A 13,949-nucleotide genomic window follows, 5' to 3' on the forward strand; every position below is an offset into this window, starting at 1 on the left:
GGATGGTCTCAATCTCCTGACCTCGTGATCCGCCCGTCTCGGCCTCCCAAAGTGCTGGGATTACAGGCTTGAGCCACCGCGCCCAGCCACGAATAGTATATTTAAATAAAAATAATAGTCCCGGCCAAGCGCAGTGACTCATGCCTGTAATCCCAGCACTCTGGCAGACTGAGGTGGGTGGATCACCTGAGTTCAGGAGTTCAAGACCAGCCTAGTCAACACCTCTACTAAAAATACAAAAATTTGGCCAGGCATGGTGGCTCACGTCTGTAATCCCAGCACTTTGGGAGGCCAAGGCAGGCGGATCACGAGGTCAGGAGATCAAGACCATCCTGGCTAACACAGTGAAACCCCATCTCTACTAAAAATACAAAAAAATTAGCCGGGCCTAGCGGTGGGCGCCTGTAGTCCCAGCTACCCAGGAGGCTGAGGCAGGAGAATGGTGTGAACCCGGGAGGTGGAGCTTGCAGTGAGCAGAGATCGTGCCACTGCACTCCAGCCTGGGCGACAGAGCAAGACCCTGTCTCCAAAAAACAAAAATTAGCCAGGCATGGTGGCAGGCACCTGTAATTTCAGCTACACAGGAGACTGAGGAAGATTCTATAGCTTGAACCCGGGAGGCAGAAGTCGCACTGAGTCGAGATCGCGCCATTGTACTCCAGCTGGGTGACAAGAGCGAAACTGTCTTGAAAATAATAATAATAACAATAATAGTCCCCAATTAGCTGAAGTGGTGGCATGTGCCAATAGACCTAGCTACTCAGGAGACTGAGGCAAGAGGATGGCTTGAGCCCAGGCATTTGAAGCTGCAGTAAGGCATGATCACACCACTGCATTCCAGCCTGTGCAACAGAGTCCCCAACTCCAAAAACAACAACAAAATTACTTATTTGTGAGCTTGTATCCTATAATATGTAATCTGAAACTCAGTATCTTCTTAGTACTAAGATTGGAGACAGCAAATACTTGTTTTTAGTACCCAGCATACATACAATAGCTAGTGGCTACTACTAGTCTTTAAGATACCATTAAAATACTTGCTATACTGTAACAACAAATACTTAAAATCATTTTTAAAATATAGCAGGCAAAACGCAAAACATTTGCAAACTCAAATACAACGGTTTCAGGCAAAGATTATCAACTGGTATAAAACACCATAAACATTTAAACAGTGACAAGACAAAGTATTATTAATTGAACAAAAGGATAAAAGTATGTAGTCATTCTAAATACAGTGACCTAACATTATATTAATGGATCAACCACATGTGACTTTAAATGAGGCTTATCATTTGTGAGAAAGATTATCAAGCATTTAAATTTAATTTACAATAATTAAATTTAGTTTACAATATAAGGGACAGAAGAAAAGCTAAATGACACCATGAGAAAACAAGTGGACATATCCAGAAGAAAGGACATTCTACAGGAAAAAAGGTCTGTAAAATGGGGATAATAGAACTCGTGCAACATAAAACAGTTATGAAGACTAAAACTACTTAACTAATATAAAGCTCTTGGCCAGGAGCAGTGGCTCACACCTGTAATCCCAGCATGTTGGAAGGCTGAGGCAGGCAGATCACCTGACATCAGGAGTTCGAGACCACGCTGGCCAACATGGTAAAACCCCATCTCTACTAAAAATACAAATTAGCCAGGTGTGGTGGCGCATGCCTGTAATCCCAGCTACTTGGGAGACTGAGGCAGGAGAATCGCTTGATCCCAGGAGACAGAGGCTGCAGTGAGCTGTGATCACACCATTGTACTCCAGCCTGGGCAACAAGAGCGAAACTCCATCTCAGGAAAAAAAGGAATACTACTACTACTACAAAACTCTTAAATATTTCACTAAAAAGCTAGAGTACAACTATCAACAGGACATGATGCCTACCTCCAAAGTCTGAGATTGCATCCACGTTACCATCAGAGAATGAAACCAAAAATACACCCAAAAGTAATAAAACCAGGTTTCTGGTTACGTGGCACCACTCAATGGCTTAGAGGTTTAGGAAAAAAAAAAAAAACACTCGAAGTACATTAGCGTTGACAACCATGTAGGGTCAAGAAAGGCTAGCAAGCATACTATAGGACATCTTCATAGCTGTTCAAATAAATCAGAATCTGCAATATAATCAAGACTGATTATCAAGTCTTGTTACTAACTAATGGCAGCAATGTCCAGTAGAAATATAATGCATATCACACATGTAATCTTCAATTTTCTAGCAGTCATACCACAAACGTAAAAAGGAAACAGGTAAAATTAATTTTATTACTTTTTAAAGCCAATGTATGTAACAGTTTCGCCATATGATCAACTTGAAAAATAAATATTTAATATTCTTTATTTTTTCTCTAACCTGCTTCAGAGAAAGATAGTCTTTTCTTCATACTGTTTGAAATCTGTGGCCAGGTGCAGTGACTCACACCTACAATCCCAGCACTTTGGGAGGCCAGGATGGGCAGATCACTTTAGGCTAGGAGTTCAAGACAAATTATAAAAATTAGCTGGGCATGGTGGCACCTGCCTGTAATCCCAGCTACTGGGGAGGCTGAGGCATGAGAATTGCTTGAACCCCGAAGGCAGAGGTTGCAGTGAGCTGAAATCCATGCCACTGCACTCCAGCCTGGGGTACAGAGTAAGACTCTGTCTCAACAACAACAAAAAAATCTGGTAAGTACGTATGTTATAAGTATTAATTTAAACTACTACTGTTTCGAAAGCTTAAGGTGGCTAGTGGCTACTCAACTGAATAGCACAGATCTAAGGTAACGTAATTACTAACTTAAGGGGGACAGGCCTACATAGGCTTTTGTAACAGCAAGATTTAAGATACTTTTCCCACAAGGATATACTTTCTAAATCTGTATTCTAATTAGAAGTGGTAGTTCGGCCAGGCGTGGTGGCTCATGCTTGTAATCTCAGTACTTTGGGAGGCCAAGGTGGGCAGATCATGAGGTCAGGAGTTCGAGACCAGCCTGACCAACATGGTGAAACCCCATCTCTACTAAAAATACAAGAATTAATCGGGTGTGGTGATGTGCGCCTGTAATCCCAGCTACTCAGGAGACTGAGGCAGGAGAATCGCTTGAACCCGGAGGCGGAGGTTGTGGTGAGCTGAGATCATATCACTGCACTCCAGCCTAGGCAACAGAGCAGGACTGTCTCCAAAAAAATAAAAAATAAAAAGTAAAAGTGGTAGTTCACCAAGAGTCAATCAGGGATACCCATTCAAGCAAGATCACTGATGCTAACATTACTTTTTAACTTGGCCACTTACATACTTTAATAGGGACTTCTTTATCGAGATGGAGTTTCGCTCTTAATGGCATGATCTTGGCTCACCGCAACCTCCGCCTCCCAAGGTTCAAGCAATTCTCCTGCCTCAGCCTCCTGAGTACCTGGGATTACAGGCATGTGCTACCATGCCTGGCTGATTTTGTATTTTTAGTAGAGATAGGATTTCTCCATGTTGGTCAGGGTGGTCTCGAACTCCCAGCCTCAGGTGATCTGCCCACCTTGGCCTCCCAAAGTGCTGGGATTACAGACTTGAGCCACAGTGCTGGCCAATGGGGACTAACTGAGTGGTGATGGTGACTGTTTCAGTCCCTGCAGTGGACGAATCTCTCATGTCACGGTCCTACACTCTTACTATAGCTTAATAAATTGGCATCCTAGATTGTCATTTTCTTCTTCAAGCTAAGCTTTTGCAGTCAGTCCTCAAAAGCTCTACCAAACCTTGAAACAGAACAAACCTAAATTTCAGGACCTGAGAAGCTAAGAAGGAATCCCTGACACTTGTCAACCACACATTATGAGTCTCAGCTTTATACTGTTAGGAGAAATGTGAGAAGTAGGGGTTAAAGGATCAATCAGCGTTGGTGTACATTAGTTTAACTTTTGTTGGAGTCACAGAACACTTCAAAGATTTGATGAGAATTAAGGCCCCTCCTCCCAGAAAAAGTATACACAAAAATTTCATTTTCAGGAGGTCCACCTTTGGATTCCATGTTAGAAATCCCCAGATTGACAGAACATTGATTTTCAAATTCTGACTTCTAAATTATATTAAAAATAAATAATAAATAAACGACTCGGTTACAAGTCCTTAAAAGAACTTCCCTAAAATGGCTGTTGACTGAAAATGATAGGAAAGTTCTCATTTCTTACCAACCTGAATGAGTACGCATATGTCTAGTTAGATGAGTCTTCTGAGAACTTGAGTAAGGACAAAGTTCACATTTATATGGGCGTTCTCCTGCAAATTTCAATAATGAAGAGTGTTTAAATGTCACAAAATAAGCCAAATACAATTCTTACTAACAATGCAACAATATTCAGTGCTCAGCACATTTTAACAAGAATTTTTTTTTTTCCTATTTCTGGCAAAAAGATCAATTTATCATGTATTTAAAATGTAAGTTATTTATTTCAGAAACTATGACTACATTATTTTGGCTTTACTGACAAAAAAAACATTGACTTTCTGAATTCTCAAAGACCTTTTAATTTTCACAGTGATACTGCATGTTAATACATTAAGTAGTGAGAAGTGAAAAACTATCTTGATAAGATACAAAGCGTATTTTTGTTATATAAGATTCACCTTTTAAAAAAGTCTACCCCGTCTGATGCTATTAACACTGTTTTTTTTTAACTTGTAAATGACAAATCTACTACCATTTGAAAGTGTTAGCTTAAAACAATACTTTTGAGTGAGAATGTAATTGCTTTATGCTAAAAATTTTCAAGTGGTAGAGTTCCAGACCAGCCTGGGCAATACAGCAATACCCCATTTCTAAAAATTTATTTTAAAAAACCAGCCTGGGGCTGGGCACGGTGGCTCATGCCTGAAATCCCAGCACTTTGGGAGGCCAAGGCTGACAGATCACGAGGTCAGGAGTTCAAGACCAGCCTGGCCAACATAATTAAACCCACCTCTACTAAAAATACAAAAAAAAAAAAAAAAAAAATTAGCCAGGCACGGTGGCATGTGCCTGTTGTCCCAGCTACTCAGGAGGCTGAGTGAGGCAGGAGAATCACTTGACCCCCAGAGGTGGAGGTTGCAGTGAGTGAGACCTCATTTAAAAAAAAAAAAAAAAAAAAAAAGCCTGGGCTGAGCATGGGGATTGTGGCCCCCAATTGTAACCCCAACACTTTGGGAGGCCAAAACAGGTCGATCACTTGAGCCCAGGAGTTCAAGACTAGCCTGGGCAACATAGCAAGACCTCCTCTCTACAAAAAATAGAAAAATTAGCCAGGTGTGGTGGCACACGCCTGTGGTCCCAGCTACTTGGGAGAATGAGATGGGAGGATTGCTTGAGCCCAGGAAGGAGGAGGCTGGTGTGAGTCATGATTGTACCACTGTGCTCCAGCCTAGGTAAAAGTGAGACCCTATAGTCTCACTTGGGAGGCTGAGGCAGGATGATCACTTGAGCCCAGAGTTTGAGGTTGCAGTGAGCTATGATGGCACCACTATACTCCAGCCTGGAGTATAGAGAGAGATCCTGTCTCTAAAAATAAAAATAAATAGAAAACAGTAAGTTAAAAAGAAAAATGAAAGAGAAGATCATCAATTTTCTTTTTATTGTTTTTTATGAGACAGGGTCTCGCCCTGTTGCCCAGACTGGAGTGTGGTGGCGTGAATATAGCTCCTGCAGCCTGGACCTCCTGGGCTCAATAGATCCTCCCGCTTCAGCCTCCTAAGTAGCTGGGACCATAGGTGTGGCCACCAAGCCCAGATAATTTTTTTTTTTTTGGTAGAGACCAGGTTTTGCCATGTTGCCCAGACTGGTCTCTAACCCCTGGGCTTAAGCAATCCACCTGTCTTGGCCTCCCAAAGTGCTGGGATTACAGGCATAAGCCACCATGCCCAACCAGTTACCAATTTTTAAAACAAATTACAAAAGTCACAGGGACTGAAGACTAGAAGCCAGTGATTTAATACTGAATAATTTTAAGACTCAAAGGTAGGACATGTATATTCTTTTTAGACACAGCTATCAACAACAAAACAAGGTTTTTTTTTTTTTTTTTTGAGATGGAGTCTCGCTCTGTTGTCCATGCTAGAGTGCAGTGGCGAGATCTTGGCTCACTGCAAGCTCCGCCTCCTGGGTTCACGCCATTCTCCTGCCTCAGCCTCCCGAGCAGCTGGGACTACAGGTGCCTGCCACCATGCCCAGCTAATTTTTTTTGTATTTTTAGCAGACACGGGGTTTCACCTTGTTGGCCAGGATGGGCTCAATCTCCTGACCTCATGATCCACCCACCTCGGCCTCCCAAAGTGCAGGAATTACAGGCGTGAGCCACCACACCCGGCAAAACAAGCTTTCAAAAAAAGGTGTACAATTTGTTTTAATATAGTCTCCAGACATAAGATAATTATGACCTTGGTAAAGTTACTAAAACACCCCGTTTCCCCATCTGCAAAAGTAACAGAATCTTCATTCCCTGTAATTGCAAAAGTTTAAATAATATATGCAGAGCATTTAACACTGTGTCTGGCACATAGTAAAGCTGATAAATGTCAGCTATCAATTTTGTCTAAGACAGAAACAAATATGTCTAATAAAATAAGGAAAAGGTGGTACCCAGAAAACAAGAATAGGCCAGGCATGGTGGCTCATGGCCTGTAATCCCAGCACTCTGGGAGGCAGGCAGATCGTTTGAGCCCAGAGGCTCAAATGTCGAGGCTTCAGTGAGCCGTGATCACGCCACTGCACTCCATACAGGGCAACAGAGTGAGACCCTGTCTCAAAACAAAAAACCAACAACAACAACAAAAAGAATGGTGATAGGTGGGAAATGTGTTCCTAGTAACAATTCTGCTGTAATTCGCTGGTGGCTATGTATTAGCTGTAAAGAGCTGGTAGCAACAGAATGCCTACCTTATGACCTGGAACAATCAAGATAGTTTTATATTAATGGAATTCTGTAAAAAAGGGATATACAAATAGCCAATAAACACATGAAAAGATGAACATTATCATTAGCTGTGAGGGAAACACAAATCAAAACCACATGAGATGAAGACTTCATACCCACTAGGATAGCTGTAATCACAAAGACAGATGTTAACAGTATTACTGCTGAGGATGTGCTTCCCCTCACACATTGCTGGTGGGACTGTAAAATGGCATGGCTAATTTGGAAAATAGTTTGGCAGTTACCCAAAGTGTTGCTACTATACTGCCCCACAATCTCACTCTTAGGTACATATCCAAAAGAAACAAAAACATATGTCCACACAACACTTATACATGAATATTCACAGCAGCATTATTCAGATCGCCTATTATATGATTCCACTTATATGAAATATTCAAAATAGGCCAATCTATAGTGAACTGTACATGTAAATTGTATCTCAATGAAGTTGGAAAAAACTAAATACCATTGCAGATAAACTTGAAGAATCAAAAATAATTTACTTTTAAATTCTTTTATTTTACTATTATTATTTTTTGAGACAGACTCTCGCTCTGTCGCCCAGGCTGGAGTGCAGTGGCATGATCTTGGCTCACTGCAACCTCTGCCTCTAGGGTTCAAGCGATTCTCCTGCCTCAATCTCCCCAGAAGCTGGGACTTCTTGTATTTTTAGTAGAGACAGGGTTTCACCATGCCGACCAGGCTAGTCTGGAATTCCCAACCTCAGGTGATCTGCCTGCCTCACAAGGCGCTGAGATTATAGGCATGAGCCACCTCATCCAGCCTGCTTTTAAATTCTTTACAACAGATGACTTTATCTGTGTAATTCCACAAACTAGGCATAACTCTCCTCTAGAAAGTTTAGTTACCTACAGATTTTTCAGTTACACATACAGGAAAAAAGATTTTCTTTAAAAGTAGATTTTGTGAACTAGTTAAATAACAAAACCATTAAACTAAAGAGGTCAACCTGAATGAAAGTAATCCCCAGCTCCCAACGTCCCCCGGTTTTGGTGGAGGCTGCAGTGAGTGAAGATTGCTGAACTTTAAATGCTACTTTTGTTTTTGGTTTTTTTTGAGACAGAGTCTCTGTTGCCCAGGCTGGAGTGCAGATCCGCAATCTCGATTCACTGCAACCTCCACCTCCCAGGTTTAAGCGATTCTCCTGCCTCAGCCTCCCAAAGTGCTAGGATTACAGACGTGAGCCATCGTGGAAGGCTTTAAATGTGATACTTGTATATGACCTTGGGAACATCACTTCAGGCTTTTAAATCTGAAGTTTTCCCCTCTGCAAGCATGAACTATCATCACAGATGCTATTTTCCTCAATGGATTGTTCTGAAGATTAGCACAGAAAAGAAGACAGCACCTAACACTGGGCACAAGAAACACAATTAAGCCCATTAGGTCAATCAGAAAACTGGGCTACTTACAAGTGGAAATGAGAAGTAATTCCTGAACACTATCAATTTAAGTGATTCCTGTCTTTTCTCCCTCTACTCTTCCGCACCAGATGAATTTATTTTCCATAATTTTCAGAACTATACATTTAATACGAGATACTTTCAGAATTTACATAATCAAAATATTTACCTTCAATCTATACATCACCCAATTGTTTTAAAATGTAAAAAAAGGCCAGGTTCGGTGGCTCACACTTGTAATTCCAGCACCCTGAGAGACCGAGGCGGGCTGATCACAAGGTCAGGAGTTTGAGACCAGCCTGGCCAACACAGTGAAATCTTGTCTCTACTAAAAAATTTTTTAAAAATTAGCTGGGCGTGATGGCGCGCGCCTGTAATCCCAGCTACTCGGGAGGCTGAGGCAAGAGAATTACTTAAGCCTGGGAGGCGGAGGTTGCAGTGAGCCGAGATCGCGCCATTGCACTCCAGCCCGAGCAACAGAGCAAGACTCCGTCTAAAAAAAAAAAAAAAATATACACACACACACACACACATAAAAAACTGGCTGGGCATGGTGGCTCATGCCTGTAATCTCTGGGAGGCCGCGGCGGGCATATCACTTGAGGCCGGGAGTTTGAGACCAGTCTGACCAACATGGAGAAACCTCATCTCTACCAAAAATACAAAATTAGTCAGGTGTGGTGGCACATGCCTGGAATTCCGGCTACTCAGGAGGCTGAGGCAGGAGAATTGCTTGTACCTGGGAGGTGGAGGTTGCAGTGAGCCAAGATTGCACCACTGCACTCCAGCCTGGGCAACAAGAGTAAAACTGTTTCAAAAAAAAAAAAAAAAAATCAGAATGAAGGTAATACCGGGGAAAAATAAGCATTAAGACCAAATAAACCAGGCATGGTGGATCATGCCTGCAATCCCAGCACTTCAGAAGGCTGAGGTGGGCAGATCACCTGAGGTCAGGAGTTCAAGACTAGCCTGGCCAACATGGGAAACCACATCTCTACTGAAAATACAAAAATTAGCCGGGCGTGATGGAAGGCACTTGTAATTCCAGCTAAATGAATATGATGTACTTATTTATGAGTTTAGTATATATGATGGCTGGGATTTAAGATATTGTAGGTGAGGCTGGTTTAGTCTAACAGTTTGTCTAATTCAAACTGTCAAGTGATTAATGGGGTTGTATCCCCAAGTAACTTTCATTTCCTACTCTACATATTTTTGTAATGCTTGACCTTTACTTCTGAAATCAAATGGTTTCAAAGCATGGAGAAAATCACAGGTTATGACGAATTCCAAAGGGACTACAAATTATTTTACTGGACTAAATTTTAAAGCATTCAACACATGAGCCATCCATCTGCTGGGGCCTAGCAATCTTGTAACAGAGGTCACTCTTGTAATGGAATCTCACCTGCAAGTTTTATTGTTTAAGCCTACCACTTAATAGTTTCAAGTCTTTGGGATGTAAAAAATAACTAAATAAAATAAATTTTTAAAAATTAAGTCAGCTGGATATGGTGGCTCACACCCATAAACCCAGCACTTTGGGAGACTGAGGGCAGATTACTTGAGTTCAGGAGTTAGAGACCAACCTGGACAACATGGCAGAAACCCTGTATCTACAAAAATTACAAATATTAGCCAGGTGTGGTGGCATGCATCTGTGGTCCCAGCTACTTGGGGGACTGAGGCAAGAGGGTCACTTGAGTCCAGGAGGTCAAGGCTGCAGTGAGCAGTGATCACGCCACTGCACTCCAGGATGGGTGACGAAGTAAAGCTATCTCAAAAAAAAAAAAAAATGGCCAGGTGCGGTGGCTCACACCTGTCATCCCAGCACTTTGGGAGGCTGCGGTGGGTGGATCACAAGGTCAGGAGTTCGAGATCAGCCTGATCAACATGGTGAAACCCTGTCTCTACTAAAAATACAAAAAATTAGCTAGGCATGGTGGTGGGCGCCTACAATCCCAGCTACTCGGGAGGCTGAGGCATGAGAACTTCTTAAACCTGGGAGACAGAGGTTGCAGTGAGCCAAGATCATGCCATTGCACTCCAGCCTGGGCAACAGAATGACACTCCGTGTCAAAAAAAAAAAATTAGCCAGACACAGTGGAGGCAGGAGAATCGCTTGAACCCTGAGGCAGAGGTTACACTGGGCCGAGATCGTGCCACTGCATTTCAGCCTGGGTGACAGAGCCAGACTCCTTCTCAAAAAAAAAAAAAAAAAAGTTTCAACTTTTTTTATACAGTTGCGCTTAGTATGAGTTCAAACACACTAAACACAATTGTCTGAAAAATACATTTTCTACATGTGTTTGCTTTCATAGGAAAATAGTTTCAATTGGTGATAATCCCACCCATGTTTTAAAAACTATCTTCTCACATTTCTTTTTTGTGGACAAAGACAAGTTGTTCCATTTAGGAACTCAATGCTGTAAGTCAAATGTTTCAAAGTTTGAAGCTTTTGTTAAGTGGAGATATGCAAGGTTAATCACTGAGTTTTCCTTTTTATATAAGCCCTCAATTCCTTTCAGAAACTATACTGCATCTTAAATGTGTTCACTGTCACAGAAATAAATATACAAACTTTTTTTTTCTGTTTTCTTTTTGAGACAGGGGTCTTTCCATGTTTCCCAGACTGGTCTAGAACTTCTGGGCTCAGGCAGTCCTTCTGCCTCGGCCTCCTGAAGTGATGGAATTACAGGCATGAGCCACCACGCACGGCCAGTCTAACTTGCTGAAGGTAAATCCCAAGTTAGGATATGTACTTTAGGAAGAGCACGGTAAGATCTCTTGGCTGTTCCTCCCAGGTAACATTCTGTGCTTTACATGTAACTTCACATAATCCTCCCATCCTAGATATTGTTACTCCATGGAGAAATTTCTGAACAAAGAGGTTAAACAACTTGTGCAAGGTCACAAAGATAGCAAAAACGGAACCTGGATTTGAACCAGAGTCCTTTTCCTCAAGCACTACTTAACCACTCAAGTAACAATCAGAAAAGAAAACTGAACTTATGGACTAGAAAGCTTCTCTTACCTGTATGAGTTCTAACATGCTGAACATAATTGTTTTTTCTGTCTGAAAAATAGTTGCATTTTCCACATGTGTATACTTTCCTTGGAAAATGGTTTCTTAAATGTTTCCTCCAGTGATACTCGCTCACTGTTGTGTATGTACAAATGATGCACTTGTAGACTCGCTCATTATCCCCAGCTCTGGTGTGGTGTTTCAGGTGTGCAGTATAGTGATCATATCGATTGGTATTGTAGCCGCAGCGGTCACAGCGAATGGGGCCCTTGGAGAAATCTCCTTCTTCTGCAGTGGAAGAGCCAGATTCCCTGGCTTTTGCCTGCTTCTCCGCACTCTCTTCCACAAAAAATTTCTTAGCACTGTGAACTCTGATGTGATGCACAAACTGTTCTTCAGATTCTGCTTCATACTGGCATGGCTTACAGCGAAAGGGTTTGGTCTTCGAGCTCTTGCCTTTGTCCTCTGCTCCAGGTGTTTCAGGAGAAAGACCTTTATCTGAGCTGTAAATCTCTGGAGCACCTGATGCCTCAAATACAGGCTGAGGTTCTACAACGCTGAGTTCCAAACTTCTCAGTTCCATGTTTTCCAGTCCATGAGGTTCACCTTTTATTTCAGCAGACTCTTCAAGTCCTTCTCCTTCTTCACTATCTGAAAAGTTGTTATCCCCAACAGGCATCAATTCTGCCATCTGTCTTTCTTCACCGACCAGGTAATCACAGCAGCTGCCATTTACTTCCCCAGTTAAGGCTACATTTGCCAGCATAATAAGCTGAGGGGCGGCCAGTTCAGCTTTGGAAAGGTCATGCAAGTCATACATGTCGTTAGGCAAGGCCATTCCAATGTTGCCACTGCTGGTAAACAGCCCTCCTCCTCCAGAAGACTGCCCCATTACCTGGGTGGCCATAACTGTATTCTGAATTAAAAACAAAACAAAACAAGAGCACCAGTTTAAACACTGCTGTTACTGGGTTAAAACCACATCACTGTAAATCTTCATAACTTAAAAATTTTCCAATATGATCTTTATAACTCAGTAAACTTCATCACCTATTAAAAACAAATCTTTAAAACAGCAGTTAATTCCTAATAGTCTTTGGCAATCACCAAAAAAAAAATGTTTACTATCCCTAGAAAACAATTCTACCAGTTGTTTGACGTAACTCATTCACCATCCAGCCACTGGCATGTGGTCCCTCAAGCACTTTTAATTGTTCTGGTGGGGATAAAAAGTAACCTTCATTTTTACTGTTAAAATTACTCCAAAAACTCAAAACATGAGTAGTAAATTATTGTCCTCCCAACTTTTCCCCCTTCAACAGTTCAATGGTCTGAATCAGAAAGCCCAGAAATCCACAAGCCATTCAGCGCATTTACTAAGTACACAAACACATCTGGAAAGTAGAAGCCTGTAATAATTGTTCAACTTAATTGGATTTCGCATGAACTCAACTAACTCCAAAAGAATAAACTACTGTGAAAAACTACCACTACCAGTCAGTCCCTTAATTTTTCGACAACTCCACAGGCTTAAAAGGAAAAACATTATGGACCCCTTTTCTTGTGAAAAAGGAAGTTTGATTTATTCAAAACTTCGCAAATAAAAATTAATAAGCTTATTTTTCTGCAGGCTGAAGTTCCACAACACTGAATTCCAAGCTTTCCAATACGAATAAAATCATCGTGCAACTCAACTCGACAATCAGCAACTTTCTTGCATTGTGCTTGACTTGGCCTACTTGCCTAGTGGAAGCCATTACAAGATCACCTTCTTGAAAACAAGTTGGGCTTTCTAAATGTTACGTTACTTTTCAATCTAAAAGGTGCCATTCTCAAACGAAGTGTTCACTTGCAAATTAAAAAAAGTAACAAGTTCTAAGAAAATGAAGTTAAACCGAAAATACAAAAAGTAATCCGCCTCATCCAAGTGTATAAACACAAACCGGTTTAGTTCTACGTACCAACAAAAGTTGGAAGCAAATGCCATCACAGAAAACAGGGAGAAGGCTGTCCTGGGGCTGAACAGCCCAAGCTACTCGGCAATTTGGCCCAACATCGACTTTTCTAATCGCTCCCTAACCCCTAACTGCCACCCCAAATGGAATTTTAACGATTGTTAGGAAGACCGTCCAAGCACAGCCCGAAAGCCCAACATGCCGCACGAATTCCTCCGTGCTGCTGCCACCAGCGCCTGCCTCGGCGGCGGCATTCCTAACTGAAATAGGCATTCGGCCATTTTCTCAAAATACCAAACACAAAGCAGCTCTTTGCAAACTCGGGCGCTCTCGCTTCCTCTAGCCTCGGCCCGCTCACTGCACATATTTACACACCAACTCGCGGGAGTCGCCCCGACACTCGTCCCGAGCCTTTTCCTGCGCTCTCCAACACTAAAACGGGGGAGGGGAGCAAGCTCGAGACGCCGTTTCGCCGGACCGAGTCCTCCCGGAGTCCAGGCAGCCCCCTCCCCAGCCCTAGGGCCCCCGTCCCGAGAGAGGACGGAAAGTTACCGCGCAGCCGGCGTCCGGGCTTCTCCGACCTCGCCCGGGCCCCTCCGACCGCCCCGGGACTC

General features: G+C 42.4%; 1 protein-coding gene across 1 annotated transcript in view; it reads right to left on the reverse strand.

The window, feature by feature from the left end:
* REST (RE1-silencing transcription factor) overlaps nucleotides 1-13,943 on the reverse strand; it is a 26,349-nt gene extending 12,406 nt beyond the window's left edge. Inside the window, exons 1-3 of the mRNA XM_011937177.1 lie at nucleotides 13,888-13,943; nucleotides 11,390-12,296; nucleotides 4,179-4,262 (exon numbers count right to left, since the gene is read on the reverse strand). Of these exons, the coding sequence (XP_011792567.1) occupies nucleotides 4,179-4,262; nucleotides 11,390-12,287 (982 nt within the window). The 5' untranslated portion in view covers nucleotides 12,288-12,296; nucleotides 13,888-13,943. The remainder of the gene's footprint in view (nucleotides 1-4,178; nucleotides 4,263-11,389; nucleotides 12,297-13,887) is intronic.
* Between the last annotated feature and the right edge of the window lie 6 nt (nucleotides 13,944-13,949).

Source organism: Colobus angolensis, unplaced genomic scaffold, assembly GCF_000951035.1.
Source record: "Colobus angolensis palliatus isolate OR3802 unplaced genomic scaffold, Cang.pa_1.0 Scaffold100, whole genome shotgun sequence".
In the NCBI taxonomy this organism is placed as follows: Eukaryota; Metazoa; Chordata; class Mammalia; order Primates; family Cercopithecidae; genus Colobus; species Colobus angolensis.